General features: G+C 50.1%; 2 protein-coding genes across 12 annotated transcripts in view; one reads left to right on the top strand and one right to left on the bottom strand.

Annotated features, from left to right (window-relative positions):
• The window catches only part of Top3a (DNA topoisomerase III alpha), a 34508-nt gene extending 22992 nt beyond the window's left edge, over positions 1–11516 (top strand). The window contains exons 17-20 of one of the 2 annotated variants that reach the window (XM_027921453.2): positions 1989–2111; positions 3146–3870; positions 5370–5560; positions 8769–11516. In XM_027921453.2, coding sequence (XP_027777254.1) covers positions 1989–2111; positions 3146–3870; positions 5370–5548 — 1027 coding nt within the window. In that variant the 3' untranslated portion in view covers positions 5549–5560; positions 8769–11516. Of the gene's footprint in view, positions 1–1988; positions 2112–3145; positions 3871–5369 lie in introns of both variants that reach the window. The other variant, XM_027921452.2, reaches the window with a different exon arrangement.
• A 401-nt stretch (positions 11517–11917) lies between these two features.
• On the bottom strand, positions 11918–17535 carry Mief2 (mitochondrial elongation factor 2). 10 transcript variants are annotated; one of them, XM_027921488.3, is made up of 5 exons: positions 16515–17535; positions 15628–16343; positions 15215–15368; positions 14869–15031; positions 11918–14083 (listed from the first exon to the last, which is right to left on the bottom strand). In XM_027921488.3, the coding sequence occupies exons 3-5, from the start codon at positions 15359–15361 to the stop codon at positions 13029–13031; spliced, it is 1365 nt and encodes a 454-aa protein (XP_027777289.2). In that variant the 5' UTR covers positions 15362–15368; positions 15628–16343; positions 16515–17535; the 3' UTR covers positions 11918–13028. The 10 variants fall into 10 exon arrangements, with proteins under 10 accessions (XP_027777289.2, XP_027777290.2, XP_027777292.2 ...); XM_027921489.3 differs by having other exon boundaries at positions 15628–15771; XM_027921491.3 differs by having other exon boundaries at positions 15628–15708.
• Positions 17536–17547: the final 12 nt, after the last annotated feature.

Genomic DNA, 17547 nt, shown 5'->3' with positions numbered 1-17547 from the left:
ACCCCAGCTCTCTTCTTGCCTAATTTTAGTTCTGAATTGGGCCTAAAACCTCAGCTCCCTTTTTATTTCAATGTAGTTGATCAGAGTGGGTTCAGTTGCCCAGTCTGGCCCATTTTCCCAAGCCTGCAGCTGGCCATTGCAGGAAGTTCATGGTGAAAGAAGTGAAAAACAGGCAGTCATGCTTTGCCCTGCACCGTCCCTCTGCCTGATGTGATACAGGGTGCTTTGCAGACATCATCTCATTGAGTCTTCATAAAGGCCCACAAAACAGATGTTTTAAAGAGTACAAACTCTAGAACTTCAGCCAGCTGAGGGGCTGGTTCTAAGTAGGGTAGCTATAGTGAGTAGTAAAGGCAGAATTTGATCCTAGTTCCCCACTTCCTTTCTTCACTCTGCCCTGCTCACCTGGGTCTGTAGCACTGTGTGAATGAGGAAGGTGGTTTCCCCTGACCCTTCCCAGCCCAGCAGCCAGAGACCTGGCTAGCCTAATGACAAGAAGGGCACCCTGGCTCTCAGCAGCCAGATGCCTGTGGCCAGAGCCAGAAGTGGGTGGCAGGGCTTGTGTGTCCACAAACACAGAGGTCAGTGCCACTCAAGGTTTAACCAGCACCTGAGCATAGAGTTTAGTGCTTGATAAATCCTACTGGTAGTTTTTTCTTTGCCACCAGTAGGTAGTTGGATTCATAATCATTAAAATATAAAGGAAAAGAATTTTTACCAGGATTCTTTCTTTATTTTTATGTGCTGCTGAGGATCAAACCCAGTGCCTCACACATACCAGGCAAGTGCTCTACCACTGAGCCACAACACCAGCCACCCCCCCAGCATTCTTGGTGGAATGCTTGTCAGAATCACCAGGGAAGTCTGGAGATTATCTCAACATTTTATCCTATAATTCCCATTTCTGAGTTTGTGAATTTTTCATTTAAATAACTGGTTTTCTGCTGGTCACATCCAGACACACTCTAAGGAATTGAGTAAATCACATGCATGGTGCTGAGTCAGACCCTCAATTTCATGACTGGAAGGTATCAAGAAATGTCCAGGAAAAATAAGCTGTATAGTTTTGGAGAGAAAAGGCTCTTTCCTGAGACAGGTGGGTTACCAGGCCTAGCTCCCACTCACTCCATGTGTGTCCCTGGTCAGGTTTCCAGATCATCCCGAGTCTCCATTTACTCACAGGCAAACTGAGGTGCTCAGAACACCATTTTGGATTGTCATGAGGAAGAAACAAGAATGTGGGACTGCCCAGCACAGGGCATTTGGTATACAGTGTGACCTTGGTTAGTGGTAGATTTTTAAATAGAAAGCAGAGTCAATAATAGCTGCTTCATGTTTTAGGGACAAAGGCAGGCTTGATTTTCTAAACCATTTCATGTCAGTGACTCTGCATTCACTTAAATGTCCTTCAGAAAAATGAAGTGTTGCGAGCCAGCCATGGTCTGTGTATGTGAGCTGTGAGCATTTGAGCACATGAGGGGACTGGACTGACATTGCTACTCTGACTGGGCTGTGCGATATATGTGTCCTTTTTGCTCACTCTGCCTTTGATCCCACACAGCACCTGAGATGGGTGTGGCTTTCCAAGATGTCAGTCAAATCTGCTGACTGCAAGACATTACCAAGCAACCCCCTGAAACCCAATCCCTTGCCTTATTTGGGTTGAATCTTCTCGAATGTCTTTCCCCCCAATAAATGAGATGGTTTGAAGTGTGCTCTCTCTCTCTCTTGCCTGCCTCTTTTGCCTCCCTTGTGGGAGCTGGGGCAGAAGAGACGTCACTGAACCATAAGAAAAAGGTACTTTCAGTGTCGGTGTGATTATTTAGTGCCAGCCCGATTCACCTGGAGTGACCCTGACTGATTTAATTGTGTTGTGGCAGTGAAGGTCCTCTTAAATCAACTGAAGAAGAGTTTCCTTGTAGATGGTGACAGCTCACGTACACCTTCTGTATTCCTGTGGTTTGACCCTAGCCATCATTTCTCCACAGGTTCTACCTCAGCTGCACGGGTTTCCCAGAGTGTCGATCAGCTATATGGTTTCCTGACTCTGTGCTAGAGGCTAGCAGAGACGGGAGTGTATGTTCAGTTTGTCAGCCACCCCCTGTGTACAGGTAAGTCAGATGCCTCTCAAGGAGTGTGCACAGGACTACCTTTCCCTTCCTCCTGTGGGAACCCAAATGGAAGCATCCAGGGAATGCTTGCCCAGGCATTGCTGTGCTTCAGCTGTGCTCAGCAGCAGCCCAGGCAGTCAGACTATGAATGTGATAAAACCCTAGGTCTGCTGGGTTTGATGGAAGCCTGGTCTATGGACAAGCCTTTCCCTTATCCTTCAGCAACCACAGAGGCACCTTTCCAGACATCACTGTGGCATTGGGTCCAGGAAATTATTCACATGTTAAATGAGGTATCTAGGCTCCTTCACAAAGCCCAGAGCCCTAGTGCAGACAGTGTTTATCAAACCTGTTGGCCAATGGACCCCTCACACTCTAGGAGCTCATTAAGGAGCCCAGAAAGCTTTTGTTGTGGGTAATGTTTTCAACATATACCATATTTGAAATTAAAATGGAGAAATCTTTTGAAATACAGCAAATGCATTTCTTACTAACATAAATTTTAAAAGTGATTTTAGGATAAAATACCTCCTTTCCAAAGCAGAAATGGAATAATAATACTAATGAAGAGAATTCTTTGCATTTTTGCAAGACTAGATTCCCATCTCTGCCACAACAGCCACAGTTAAATTATTGCATGTGTTGTCACATCTGAAAAACCTTAGTGGGCACACATGGAAGAATGGGAGCAAATTATACACAACTTCTTAGCATTATTATTGTTTCACCTCACCTTGAAATGGTAAACCCTTAGGGGCCCTGGAACCATACTTTGAGAACCACTGGTGTAGAGAAATGGAACCTTTCAGAGGTGTCTTTACACTTGATGATTAACTGAGGGTCTTTGGTTTCATCTGCACTATTTCCCACTCTGCACTCCTGTGAAGACTGAAGGTGACTTGTGCCTTCCATGGGCTTCTGGGGGCATGAGAGGTGGTGATAGAAGGCCTGTGGCCAGAGTACCCTCTGTGGATCAAGGGGAAGATGCTAGCACCTGGGTATCAATGTTTTTTTCTCATCTCTGGCATCAATAGGTTGAAGTTAAAGTTCAAGCGTGGCAGTCTTCCCCCAACCATGCCCCTTGAGTTTGTTGGCTGTATTGGTGGATGTGATGAAACCCTAAAGGAGATCATGGGCCTGAGATTTTCACGGGGGCCCCCCAGAGCTAGCCAGCCTGCCAGCCAGCCCTCTGGCTACCTGCAGGCAAGCCAGTCCCTGAACAGGATGGACGCCAGCCAGCACAGCCAGCCGCAGCCTCCTGCCAGCAGACAGACTATAACCTCAAAGGCTCTAATCCAGACTCTCCCACCACCTGCAGCAACAGGTGAAAACAACTCCATTACCTGCAACTGCGGCCAAGAAGCTGTGCTGCTCACTGTCCGAAAGGAGGGCCCCAATCGAGGCCGGCAGTTCTATAAATGCAGCAGCAACAGCTGCAACTTCTTCCTGTGGGCTGACAGCAGCCATGTTGGAGAAGGAGAGGCTCCTACCTCTAGTTCAAGGCCCCCAGGCAGCTCACTGGGACGCCCACCAGGCTCACTGGGTGGGTTCAGCAGACCCGGCAGTGGCAGTGGCAGTGACACTGGCAGTGGCGGCAATGGCAACACATCCTGCCTATGCAACCAGCCTGCTGTCACACGGACTGTGCAAAAGGATGGACCCAACAAAGGACGCCAGTTCCATACATGTGCCAAGCCAAGAGAACAGCAATGTGGCTTCTTTCAGTGGACTGATGAGAATGTGGCCCCAGGGGAGGCAGGTAAGGCATGCAGGTTTCTGCTTGGGTTTCCACAGTGGTCTCCACTTCAGAGACAGAAGAATCAGGGCAGTGTAGTGGCGGGATCCATAGGGGGTGCCCAGCTACCTTGCCCCATCACTTGCAGCAAGGTGATGAACCACAGTCTGCATTCCAAATTAAAGGTAGCTCAAATTGGATAGCTCACTGTGCCCGGCACTGTGGTGAATATACTTTCTGCAGGAGGCCTCTTTCAGTTTCAGCAGCAAACATTATGATGTCAGTTTGACCAATGAGGAAAGTGAGGCCCAGACCAATAAAGTAGTTTTTTTCACTTCACACTGTAACAGCCCAAGATAGGAATGTAAGCCCATTCTCCTTATAGCAAGATCATTAGCATCAGCCTCATTTCTTCAGATGAGCATATTAACCCTGGTGATGTCTGGGAACCTACCCAGGATCATGCAGCTTATACCAGCATCCCAGAAAATGGGTATCATGAGATCTGACGCCCAGGTATTGGATCATAGTGGATGGTGTATGTGAGGGCATTTCGAATAGTAACTGCCACTCTTAATTATCTATCTGAGAATGACCCAAAGGCCAAATGGGAGCTTTGGAGTTGTACAGATCTGGTTTCCAAATCCACAATGACTAAGCCACTCCACCACAGGTTCCTTTATAAGATGGCCCAGGTCTACTTTCATAGAGTTCCTGGTTGATAAAGGAGTGGAATTGAATTCAGACTATCATGTCACCATATCAGGAAGAATCCAGGAGGCAGGGTAAAAAGCAGAGGACTTGGAGTCACTCACAACTGGCGTTTGAGGGGCTTGGAGACAGCCATCCTATTTCCAAACTCATATTGAAGTAACTACGAAGAGATGGCCTTGCACACATTTCAGACTTGGGCAGGGCCACAGAAAGTGACATCTGACCTGCAGGTAAGGTAGGGAGTAGGCTGCTGGTCATAGGCTCCTTTCCCATTGTTTGCCTGGGTTTCTGTCTCTGTAAAAAGGGCCTAACGAAAGTGACACTCGTGCCCTCTTATTAGAACAGTGAGCACTCCCCCCACTCCACCACAGTGCTAGGTTGGAACCCAGGGCTTTAGATAGGCAAGGCAAGTGTTTTACCAGGGAGCTATACCCCAGCTTCTGAATTTAGGGTTCTAGAGAGAGGTATCAGGAAATGTAAAGCAACATCATATCTTTTTTTTTTTTCTTAATATTTTTCAGTTGTAGATGGACACAGTACCTTTATGTATCTATCTTTATGTGGTGCTGAGGATCGAACCCAGGGGCTCACACATGCTAGGCAAACGCTGTACTACTGAGCTACAGCCCCAGCCCGATAATGTCATATCTTAACATTATGGAGCTGTTCTTCATAGAGCATGGGGAGTCTGACCCATGGAGTGTACCTATGTAAAAATTGGGATAACCCCAACCCAATGCTTGCTCTCTATTTCTTGCCACTTCAGAGTGTCTGTTCTAAATACAGCCTTCCATTAACTCTTCCCACAGGGACTTTTGCAGCACTACCCTGGCCAAGAGGCAGAGGAAGAACGCAGGGATCAGAAGCTAGGAGCAGAAGACCCCGAGCTGGCTCCTCAGACACAGGGTCCACGGCAAAGAGACCCCGGAAATGCAGTCTTTGCCATCAGCCAGGACACACCCGGCCTTTCTGTCCTCAGAACAGATGAGGGCAGGACAGGGTAAGAGAGCAACTTTCTCAGACTAGGGACCAGGTTAACTAGAATAGTTAACTGTTCACAGTCCTTGAAACAGGAGTGATGGGTTTTAGAATTGGGTTTTATGTGAAGAAGCAAAAGGTCAGACCACTCAAGAAGACTGGCTCTGCTAGACCATAGGCCTCTACCCAGAACTCAGGAATGCACACAGCCATTGTGAAGAAGTCAGGCAGCTGTCCCAGGACCCCCAAGAACTGTCACTGCTAGCAAAGGGTGGCGAAGCTGGCAGCAGAGGACATAACCGATGACATCTGTGTGTTCCCCACTATGGCTTACTGTGCTGCAGAGCTGCCTTTGCCTGAGTGAGGAGCTGCACTCCTGACTCGAGCCCTGGCCAATTGGACAGGGCTTCTGTCTGCAGCCATTCCAGAAAGGAGGTTGTAATGCCAGGAAGTGGCCCTCCTACTACCATTATTTCTCCAGAAGCTTCATTTCTGCTTCACCTAGAATTCAGGATACCATGGCTCATGTGCCTTAATAAAGAATTCAACCCCACTTACTCTGACTGCTGACAGTACAGCAGAGTATCTGGTAACAGTCCTAAGAGTGACAGCACAAGCACCATCCGGTGCCAGAAACAGCTCTCCACCTGCCACTGCCCCTGGTGGCCATCAACCAGCCCAGCCTTTCCTCCCTACCACTATGTGGTAAGAACTGACCCCAACTTCTGCCCCCCCCCCCCCCCCGAACTTTGTCCCTTGGAGCAGAGGTACCAACCCAAGATTCAGAGCACTAATTTTCCATTTTCCACACTTGCCAGGAATGGCCTTATTCCTTGTTGGCCACCACAAACACTCATGAATGATACATAGCCAAATTGGCTCTGACTTTGTCTTTTTGTACCAGGGATTGAACCCAGGGTTGCTTAACCACTGAGCCACATCTCCAGCCCTTTTTGTATTTTATTTAGAGACAGGGTCTCAGTTGCTTAAGGCCTCAGCCTCCCAAGCCACTGGGATTACAGGTGTGTGCCACCATGCCTGGCTTGGCTCTGGGTATAGTTTAGAAGAGAAGCAGAAATGGGGTGTGAGTTACCCAGTCAGTGAAGAAACTGATATTCTTCTCAGGACTTGGGACTTCTGGCTTTGCACCCTGGCTGGGCATTAGGGTCAAGGGTTTCTACAAATGCAGGTTTCTGACCTTGTTTTCTAGAGCATCTCAGCCTGTAGGTATGGGTTGTGGCCTGTGTTTGTGGTTATTTTTTCTACCCCAGACTCTGGCAACCACCCACCTTACTGATTATCTCTGTGGGTTTACCAATTCTAATGTTCCATATAAATAGAGTAATAAGTATGACCTGCATCTGACTTCTTTCACTTGGCATAATGTTTTGTGGTTTATCCATATTGTAACATGGATCAGTACCTTTTTTTTTATGGTTGACTATATTAGTCCTCATGGATAAGGGGACTGAAAGTTTGAGTAGTACCAAATCTTATATACATATACTATGTGGAATTTTTTGTTGTTGTTTTTTTGTGGTGCTGCGGATTAAACCCAGGGCCTTGTGCATGTGAGACACGCACTCTACCAACTGAGCTATAGCCCCAGCCCAGCTATTTGGGTTTCACTTTTGTGGTATTGGGGATGGAACCCATGGTCTTGTATATGTTAGGCAGGTGCTATACCTCTGAGTTACAAACCCAGCCCTATACTTTGTTTTTTCATATGAATACATAGCTACAATAAAGTTTGTAAGTTAGACACAGTAATATTCAAAAAAATTTATTGAGCTGGGCACAGTGGCACATACCTCTAATCCCAGTGGCTCTGGAGGTTGAGGCAGGAAGATCACAAGTTCAAAGCCACCCTCAGCAACTTAGTGAGACCCTGTCTCAAAATAAATAATAAGCTGGGGATGTGGCTCAGTAGTTAAGCACCTCTGAGTTCAATCCCTGGAACAAAAAATAATAACAACATTGAGATGGGGGTATGAAGTGGCATCTTATTGCACTTACGATTTGCATTTCGCCAGTGGAATTGACCATCCTTCCATGTGTTTACTGGCCATTGTATATATTCTTTGGAGAATTTTTGTTTTTGTATAGTACTGGAAGTAGAACCCAGAATTTTATACATGCTAGGCAAGCATTCTACCACCAAGCTACATCCCCATTTTTCCCCTTTGGAGAAATACTAGAAGGTCCTGTTTTGGAAAAACCCAGTGTATGAGAACCAGCCACCAAAAGCAGAAGGTGCTGAAAGACCACAGACAAAGGCTGACAAATCCAGGCTTGCACAAAGTATAATTTATTAGGAACTTAGGAAAAAAGCAGGATATATGGCAGCAGCAAAACCCCAAAGCAGAAAGAAGCAGGGGACATTATATACCTGGGTTTTTCAAAAACAACATATCCACCATCAATTAAGAAACAATCCCAGTATCAGTGGCCAGTATGCCACACTCAGTAACTGTGTCCCATAGGGTTTGAGATGAATGCCAAGGTCATTTGGTACGCAAAATGATGGTTATGACCAAGATCGTAACCGTGTAATCTTGTCAAGATAATTCCTTATAAGTCCTTTACCACATTGGGTGGCTGGGGCCTTTCACATGCCGGGCAAAAAATGTTCTGCTGAGCTATGCCTCCAGCCCTATTTGTCTACTCAGATCCTGGCTCCTCTCATCTGTGATGGGGTGTTCTTGTTCAACATGAGGTTCTTTGGTGGAGTATTACAGTTGGGCCCAATCACAGTGAAAACTTAACAATAAATCCTGTTAAGGAGTTTCCATGTCTCAGTGGCACGCTCAGAGTAGCAGTCTTCAGTGCAACCAGAAACTTGTCCTGTCCCCTTCCCCTCCAGGAGGATTGAAAGATTCTTTTTTCTGTTTGAAATATTCTTATACTTGTACTGAACATTATTTCCTATTTGCATTTTATATAACAAAGATCAAGGAGAAGAAAATGACCTCCTCACTGGGCCCCACCAAGAAAAGTGAGGCAGCAGAAATGTGGGAGGTTGAAATCACTGTGTGTGAAACCCTTCCTGATGGCAATAGCCAGGAAGGGTTTCACACACAGTGGTTTCAACCTCCCATTTTTCTACTGGGCAGCTTCTTCTGTCCCTTTATGGAGGGAAATCTTGGCTCCCACAGGTTAAGTCCCTTCCCCCTGCCAAGCAGCTGATATTGCCTTAAAACTTAGTCTCTGACCTCATGTCTCCATCTCAGAGCTCCAACAGCTTACATGATTGGTTTCCTGCCATCTCCTGGAGAAGAGGAAGCCTGACTCTATACACAGCCTTTGGTGACCCACCCCACAGACAGCTGAGAAAATAAGGGCAAACAAACCCCACAAGTGTAGTGATCAAAGCAATTACCTATCCCTGGTATGCACTGATCTTGGAGCAGCTGGAATTAAAAATAAGTGGTGCCCAGCAGGACTGGGGCCTGTAACTTTGCCAGGTAAAGACCATACTGTCCTCTGCAGTAAATTCACCTGCCATTCCTCTCATGTCTGTTGTAGCCAAATTCAAATGCTCAGGTTCTACTGTACTGTACTGTTTAGCAGCCAGGTTTCCTGGACTAGAATCTTGCTCACCACTTCCTGTTAGCCATTCATATCAGGGGCAGACTGCACCCACCCTTACCTCAGACGCCAGTGTCTATGCTAGGAGGTGGTGTTCCATCTCGCGTGCACTAGACCTGAAAAGTTCCTTCCAAAATCCGTGCAAGCCAGGGAGTCTGTGTTTCTGGCCTTCCTGCTAACTGGGCTCTTGTTCTCTCCAGATGAGCAGTGCAGAGAGGATCTACAGTAGGTCACCAAAGTCCTGAGTGTTGCCATTCAGTACATGCTGGGCCTTAGCTTCCTCAACAAATTAATTTTTTTGTCTGCATTTTTCAGATTACAAAGGAAAAGTATAGTCAAAAAAATGGAAATGGTACAAACATGTACCAGTCTGAAGGCTCCTGTGTTTGTTTTTTGTTGTTTTTTATTTGGCAGAGTGGGTACTGGGAATCAAACCTAGGGATTCATGCACACTAGGAAAGCGCTCTACAACTGAGCTGTATCCCCACCCTGAAGGTCTTGTTTTACAAATAAACAGGTAAAAAGTGTGGTGCAGCTCCCTCTTGACTCCCAGGCTGGCACCCCTTCCTGGAGAAGATGCACATCTGCCCTGGAGCTCCTTCAGGCTTGGGGGGCAACAAATCTCAGAGACAAGCTCAAGGCCAGCTAAGTCTCCAGGTGAAAGCTGGGTTGAAAGCAAGGCCTGTTTGGACACCTCTAAATCACCCCCCTTCTCACCCCATACCCCGACCCCAGCCAGCCTTTTTTATTTTAAGACAGGGTCTTGCTAAATTGCCAACGTTGGCCTTGAACTTGCGATCCTTCTGCCTTAGCCTTCTGGGTAGTTGGGATTACAGGTATGCATTTTATATAACAAAGATCAAGGAGAAGAAAATGGACACAGCTCAAAATTTTTAAAAGACTGGGGTGTGATTCAGTGGTAAAGTGCTTAGGTGGCATGCACAAGACTTTGGGTTCCATCCCTGGTACTGCAAAAAATAAAATCCCTGGTTTAGCCTTTGGTATGTTCCCCAAAGGTTCACGTGTTGAAGGCCTGGCCCCCAATGCAGTGATGTTGAGACATGGGGCATTTGGGAAGTGATGGGATCATGAGGGCTCTGTCCTTGTGGGATTGAGGCAGGAGGATCACGAGTTTGAGGTCAGCCTGGGCGGCTTAGTGAGATCCCTCTGAAAATGAAAAGGGCTGAAGTATAGCTCAGTGGTAGAGCACCTGGGTTCAATCCCCATTATTTATAAATAAATGAACCAAGTAAACAAATTAACTGAGCTCACTTCACAGACAGCTCCCTCTAGCCTTCTCCAGAGCCCAGGGTGATCTTATGACCCAGTGAACTCACCAGGCAGCTGGGAAGGCTCTCTGCTTCAGTTTAGTGACATTAGTGGAAAGAAGGAAACCCCGCAAGGCCCAACAAGCTCCCCTGCTGGGGCAGTTTACCTTGTGTCAGGTAGAAGATGAGCACTGCCCATCTCAGCTAGTCCTCACAGCTGCCCAGGAAGTAGATCATAGAGGAGAGGATGGGGGCATAGGCTCTGCCCTCAAGCTGCTTCCTTGCTAACCCTCCACCACCAGTGAAACTGCTCAAGACTAGAGTGCAGCTCCCAAACCAAGCAACTTGAATAAACCTCGGCTGAGGCAGTCTCCCACCACCCAGAGGCAGACACTACCATCCTATGTCCTACACCATCCCATGTCACAGCTGGAAGGGGAGGCTCTCCACAGGAAATAGAACTTCACAGGAAGGACATCAGGATGTGACTGGCATCTGAAGGAAAGTGTCCAGGCCTCATTTGTCATCTGGTAACAGAGGAACCAAGCCTCACGTTAGCTCCTGAGGGACACTGAGATGCCTGGCTTGACAGCTGCTTGACCCCACATTTTGGGGACTTCAGGAAAGGCAAGGGAGGTGGAGCAAACAGTTCTCTCAAGACTGATGGGCATGCAGCAGCCCCACTGATCCAGGAAAGCAGAGGAACACCAGAGGGCTCAGCAGCTCAGCCTTAGGGGAAGAAATGAGCCCTGACTAGTTGGTTCCTATTAAAAAGCAAGACTGAGCACCAAGGCACACTGAGTATTCTCCCTCCACAGGACCCATATGGGCTGAATATGTGGTGGCAACTTGTATCCTGAAATCCTCCCTGGGATGTGATGGCATTAGTGGGGCCTTTGGGAGGTGACTAGGTCATGAGGGAACAGCAATGTGATTGGACTTAATGTCCTTATAGAGACCTTAAAGCTATCTCATCTTTCTGCCATGTGAAGACACATCTAGAAGGTGATATCTGTGAACCAGGATATGGGCCCTCACTACACACAAAAATCTGTGGTGTTCTGATCTCAGGTTTTCCAGCCTCCAAAATGAGAAATAGATTTCTGTTATTCATAAACCATCTATACAGTCTACGATAGTTTGTTATTGCAACCAAAAAGGACTAAAACACTTTTTTTTTTTTTTTTTTGGTACTGGGGATTTAACCCAGGGGTGCTTAACCACTGAGCCACATCATCAGCCCTTTTTTATTTTTGATGAGATAGGGTATCACTGGGTTCTGAGGTTGGCCTTGAACTTGTGATCCTCCTGCCTTAGCCTCCCAATCACTACCCAGTAATCCTACAGTAAGGTGTACACCGCCATGCCCAGCAAGACACTACTTTTGAAAACAAATTCTTTCACCTCCAAGTTGATTTCAAGTCCTCTTGCCAAGCTGCCAGGATAAGCCACCAGACTTAAGAGATCTGAACAGCCACCCATGAAAGTGCTAGACCCCTTTCCCAGCAAGGATCGCACACATATGAGAATTTTTTCCTTTTATTCTTGCTCACTTTCTTCAAGGCAGAGGTTTGCTTCAGCCCAAAGGATACCAAAGACAGGAGGGGCGCCTGGGAGGGGAGGCAGTTTCCCTCTTCCAGCCCCTACTACCTTGGCCAGGCTACAAGGTCAGAATCCGCTGAGAGTTCATTTTGGCACACTGAAGAGGCCAAGTCAGCACATGGGCCTCTGGGAAGGGCGTGTCCTCTGCTTTCCAGTGGCGCCCAGGAGCAGCTATTGAGGCACAACCTTGGCCTTGGGCCTCTACTGCCTTAGGAGAAAACTCACCTAGCTGGAGGGTATCAAATGGGCAGCATCTCACTCTAGAGCTGGAGAATTCAACAACAACAACAAAAAAAAAAAACAGAAGACAGCAGGAAAACACCAACCTTCAAGAGCCAAAGGCTGGCCTCTACCCAGGTTCAGTAGTGCATGCCTGTCATCCCACAGCTGGGAAGGCTGAGGCAGGAGAACCCCAAGTTCAAAGCCAGCCTCAGTAACTTATCAGGGCCTTAAGCAACTTAGCAAGACCCTGTGTCAAAAAATAAAAAGGGCTGGGGATGTGGCTCAGTGGTTAAGCGCCTCTGGATTCAATTCCTGGTACCAAAAAATAAAAACAAAACGCTGGCCTCTGGAATACCAGGTACTCCAGCACCCAGGGAGGAAACAAACACATGATACTTAGATGCCTCCAGGATGCCTGGCACGGGCGCCTGAAAAAAGTACTAAATTTCTGTCTTGGCAGAAAAATGGAACTGGTTGGGATGGAGAAGACACATTCTCAGTGGATTTGCTGCTGGTGATATGGTCTGACCCCAAGGTCCTAGGTCACCCCAAAGGTCTGAGGGACACCTAAGTGAGTGGTTGCAGCCCAGTCACACTCAGGTGACAGTTACCTAAGCTCTCTGGGCTCAGTGATCCCAGGGACCATAGCCCAGGCATATGCCCATCCTGTGGGCCTAGGTAGTGTACTCTCCTGTGTTCTGGCTAAAAGCAAACAAACAAACAAAAAAAAAAACCAGCAATTTCCTGGGAGTGAGATGGGTACAGATCACCAATATCAGAAAACATGCTGGCTGCCCGGTCCCCACCCATCTAAAGCAGCCCCTCAGGTACCTGTAGACCACTGTAGAGTGCATAACCAATGCTATCAATCTCCTCCTCCCGCAAACTACCTAAGAGGTTCACGCTGGGGTTGAAGTGGCAGGGCAGGCTGGCCTGCTCCAGGCTGCTGATGAGCAACTCCAGGGCCTGCAGAAAGCGCTCCCCCAGGGCCTCCTCGGCCCAGTCCACTTCCTCTTCCCCCAGACGAAGAACCACCTGGGTCAGGTGGCTCCGGCCCAGTTGCCCCAGGGCTGGATGGCCACGGCACACACCACACAGTAGCAGCAGCAGCCTCCGGCGAGTGCCAGTATCCTGATCATCCAGGGCCTGCAACCTGGCAGCCTCTGCTGGATACAGGTCCTGAAGCCAAAGATTCCCAGCCAGGCCCTCCAGGGGCCAGGCCAGGAGGAGGTGGTTGTCAGAATGGGCCCCCGTGACTGCCACAAGCACAGCCACAGTGAGCTCCAGGCGCTCATGCTGCACCTCCAGCAGCAGCTCCTCCGAGGCCACACTGGGCCGGATCAGGCATCCGAGCAGGCTACCAATGGCTGGCCAGTTGACGGAGGCAACCAGGGCCTTGCGGAGCAACTCCAGCAGGACACGGGAGGAGAGGTAGCCACCTACCAGGAAGCGGTCCCAGGGGCTGCTCCCGCGGGGGTGAAACTCAAGCTGAGTCCTGCGCACTGCCCAGCAGCGAGGGTCCCTGGCCACAGTGTCCACGCCAGGTACCAGAAGCCACAGGCCCGGCTCCAGCAGCAGTGGTGTCAGCAGGCGCACATGTTCAGCAGCCCCTGCCTGCAGCCCATCATAGAGCGGACCACCAGGCACAAGTGGCCCAAAGGGCAGTTCCGGGAACTTGTTCCGCAAGTAGGCCTGTAGCTCCAGGGCAATGTCACCGGCCAGCTGTTTGGCCAAAGCCACATGAGCTGCTGGGATAACCACATGTTCCCGCTCAAATGCCAGCAACTTCTCCTGGAACGTCAGACACAGTGGTACTGGGGAGCCGAGTTGAGGTGGCTTCTGAAGCTCAGTATCTGTGGGACCTTCTGCAGAGTGAAGGGACCAGGGGAACATGTAAGAACCCCGCCACAATAAGTTAAAAGAATTCTACCTCATTATTGGCTGTGTGACAGCCCTGGGCCTTGTTCCTCACCTGTAATGGCCACCTGAGAAAGTACCAGGTCTAGGTCCTCAAGACTGTGAATACTCGATGACAAAGTTGCCCTGGCCCAGAATCCCAACACCCTGGCCCTACAGCTAAAAAAAACTCCATGCAGAGTGAGGAAGACAGGTCCTGCCCCTCTTGAGCCTCGGTTTCCTCATCTGAGGCTCCCCACATCACAGTAGCATGGTAGCATACTCAGGAAGGAATGAGGACAAAAAACTTGATGCCAAGCAGGAGGATCAAGAGTTCAAAGCCAGCCTCAGCAAAAGCGAGGTGCTGAGCAACTCAGTGAGACCCTGTCTCTAAATAGAATATAAAATAGGGGAGGGGATGTGGCTCAGTGGTCAAGTACCCCCCCCCCCCAAAAAAAATCTACAACGGTATGATCAGGGAGTCATTCAGTGGTGTGTATTTGCCTACCAAGTGCAAGGACCCAGGTTTGATCTCCAGCATCGCAAAACATAACACAAAACAACAACAACAAAAAAAAAAGACCCACAAAACTAAGATCCCCATTAAACATCAGAAGCCATAGCCTAGAAAGGAACAGGAATTTGCATAGGACTGCAAAGTCACTCAGGGGAACAGCCTGGGCTGCATCTCCCAAAGGTGACCACCAAAGGGAAATTCACCCACATCAGAAGGGAAGGGGTGCATGCAGCTCACCTGGGGCAGAGGGCAAGGGGGCTGGGAGCGACACAGGCTGGCTGAGGGAAGCAGGTGGAGGCCGGGGCTGTTGGTGCGGTGTGGCCTTGAGCAGGTTTAGTTCCTTCCAGCTGTCCCCCTTAGCATCATCTTCATCCCTAGGGCTAGTGGCCCTGTCAATGAGCTGTAGGCAGAGTGACACAAAGCAGAAGTCTAGGGAGTCATGGCAAAGCTTGGGGTTGCCCTGGATTCCAATGTCAGCCTTAGGGAGTGCCACTGCCCCTCCTGGGGCCTGAAGCACTGTGTGACCCCAGCCCTGTCATCCTCCTCTGGAAGTCTCAGGTAGTCCCACCCAGCCAGGCCTTACCCGCTTCACTGCCAGGGTAGCAATGCCCAGCACAGCAGCCCCGCCCACACCCAGCACCAGGCGGGCATTGGCCAGGAGGAAGTCCACAGCGCTGCCCAGGGCCTCGTCGCCACGATGCTTTCCCCGCTTCTGGGAGAACTCTGCCATGATCTGCCTGCAAGAGAGGCATGGGGCAGTTGAGGCTGGAGCCACCTGTGGATGGGTACGTGCAAGTCAGGTCTGAAGGATCCACCCTTAGGCAGTAAGAAAGAGACACAGATCCCAAATAGAGGGGCAAGTGCTTTGGGGTAACAGTGTCAAGCCCACAAGGGAGCCATAGTGCCCTGGGAGAGAGGATTCTCTGGGACTTGGGACAGTGTTGCAGGTGGAGGGACCAAGCAGTAGAGAAGGTGAGCCAGGGCCTGTTTGCTTACCAGTGAACTGGCACAGGCAGCGGTGAAGTGAGCAGCCGGAAGTGAGCAGCTCTGAAGTGTGTGATCAGGTAGGGCCAGGCACTTGAGAAGCAGAAGTAGAACTCTCTCAAGGACCAGTCCACCAAGTCATGAGGTCACAGCCTACTGGGGCACCAAGGACTTCTGACCTCCCTGATGGACTTTGGGTGCTTGTGGCCCAGCTGCCAGGTGACAAGATGCCTGGAATGGCTGAAGCCTGAAGCACTGTGTGACTCAGCCCTGGACACCTGCCCACTTACCCCACACTATAAATAAGACCCAGCTCTGGGGCCCGGTGAGGTCACAGGGTAACCAGGTGACCCACCACGACCCCACAGCCCGTTTCTATTTCCCCATTCAAGCCATGGGAATCAACACTGCCACCCACAGCAGGACCAGTAATTCACTCTGCAAACTGTAAAAGCATTTTAACTCCAACACTTATCTAAACTGGGACTCAGACTGCAGGGTCGCACAGGCCCCTGCCGGAAGCCTTCCAATTCGGGGAAGTAGGGGAGGGCGCGGGGAGTTAAAAATAACCCACTCTGTGCAGCCAGGCCCTGGATGCCGCCAGTCCTCCGGGTTGGCCAAACCCTCCAGTCCTGGGCCAGGGCTGAGCAGGTCACGTAGCTGCCCACAGTTGGGCCTGTTATGGCCCCATTCAAAAGTGAGGTCGCTGAGGTCCTGGAAACCAAGTGCTGCACCCAAAAACGGGAAGGGCAGAGCTCGAACTCAGACCTTGGGGCCCAAAGTCCTCCCTCCCTCCCTAGCCGTGACCGCGGGCCACGCCCCCGTTCAGTGTTTAGGACGCGCGCCACGCCCGAAGCTGGAGGACCCCAGGGACCGCCCCATTACGCTCGGGGGGGTACCTGCGTCTCGGAGTCAGCGCACCCACCGGAGGACACAGCGGGTTCGCAGGGCCCTGATGGCCAGACCTGCCTGAGAATGGAAGGTGGAGGACCCGGGAACCGAACGCAGAGGCCCCGAGGCGGCCGCTGACCCCGGAGGCACGCAGACGAGCAGGCCTTCCCTCCAATCGGAGCCCCGGACTGCAGCGCGCACGTTCCAAAATACTGCGCGGCTCAGCCAATGACTGGCCAGCCACGCTCCCTCAGGGACGGGACTCTCCAGCGAAGTCCGGATTTAAAGATGCAGAGCAGCATTCCGAGCCCACCACGGGGTGGTTGTGTGTGTGACGGTCCTCCCGGGCAGACAGACCGCACCTCGCCTAAAGACCCACATTCTCCCACCTCGTTATTACCTATTGGGCCGCGGGGCACACAGTGTGGCGAAAGCGCCAACCCCTGCCCACTGCTCCGTGAGAGCTTCTGTGGGCTTTTCTTCCCCCAGGTCTGTTTTCTCTCCTGTAAAACCGGGATGTGAGACGCCACCACCCCCCTCAACGCCCTGTGAAGGACAGCTGTGCGTAGAACAGCTGTGGCTCACATACTGGGCACTTACTGTGTGCGGATTCGAAAGCCATAAACAGCATGGACCAGGAGGGACGCTGCTTTTTACAGAACACGAAGCAAACCAGTAAATAAGCAGAGGAGAAAGTGTTGACACTAAGCGGCGACAACGATAACCTGCCACGAGCACTGAGTGCCTGCTGTATGCGGAGAGCTACACGTGCATTTGCTTCTGGCAACAACTTTAGGAAACAGTCAACTGATGAGGAAATTGCGGCCAGAAGCAGAAGCCCGAGAACTCCGATGCCCTAGTACCACCTCTCTGTGAGGCCGAGCCCAACTGGGACCTTCCCGGGTCCGGAACCTCTCCCAGAGTCAAGGTCAACGTCCGCCCAGAGCGCTGCGACCGCAACTTGGAGGTTGTGCAAGCCTCCAACCCGAACGCAAGGAGGCCTCGCCAAGACCCGAGGAGACTGGGAGACTGAGGCCTCGG

Source organism: Marmota flaviventris, chromosome 17, assembly GCF_047511675.1.
Source record: "Marmota flaviventris isolate mMarFla1 chromosome 17, mMarFla1.hap1, whole genome shotgun sequence".
NCBI lineage: Eukaryota > Metazoa > Chordata > Mammalia > Rodentia > Sciuridae > Marmota > Marmota flaviventris.
Note: the sequence above shows the minus strand (reverse complement) of the source record. Positions and strands in the feature narration are given on the sequence as shown.

Coding starts and splice junctions, on each gene's coding strand:
- Mief2 (XM_027921488.3), bottom strand. CDS start 15,361: ATGGCAGAGTTCTCCCAGAAGCGGGGAAAGCATCGTGGCGACGAGGCC. Junction 15,032..15,214: donor CTACCCTGGCAGTGAAGCGG/GTAAGGCCTGGC, acceptor CTCTGCCTACAG/CTCATTGACAGGGCCACTAG. Junction 14,084..14,868: donor CCCCTTGCCCTCTGCCCCAG/GTGAGCTGCATG, acceptor TTCACTCTGCAG/AAGGTCCCACAGATACTGAG.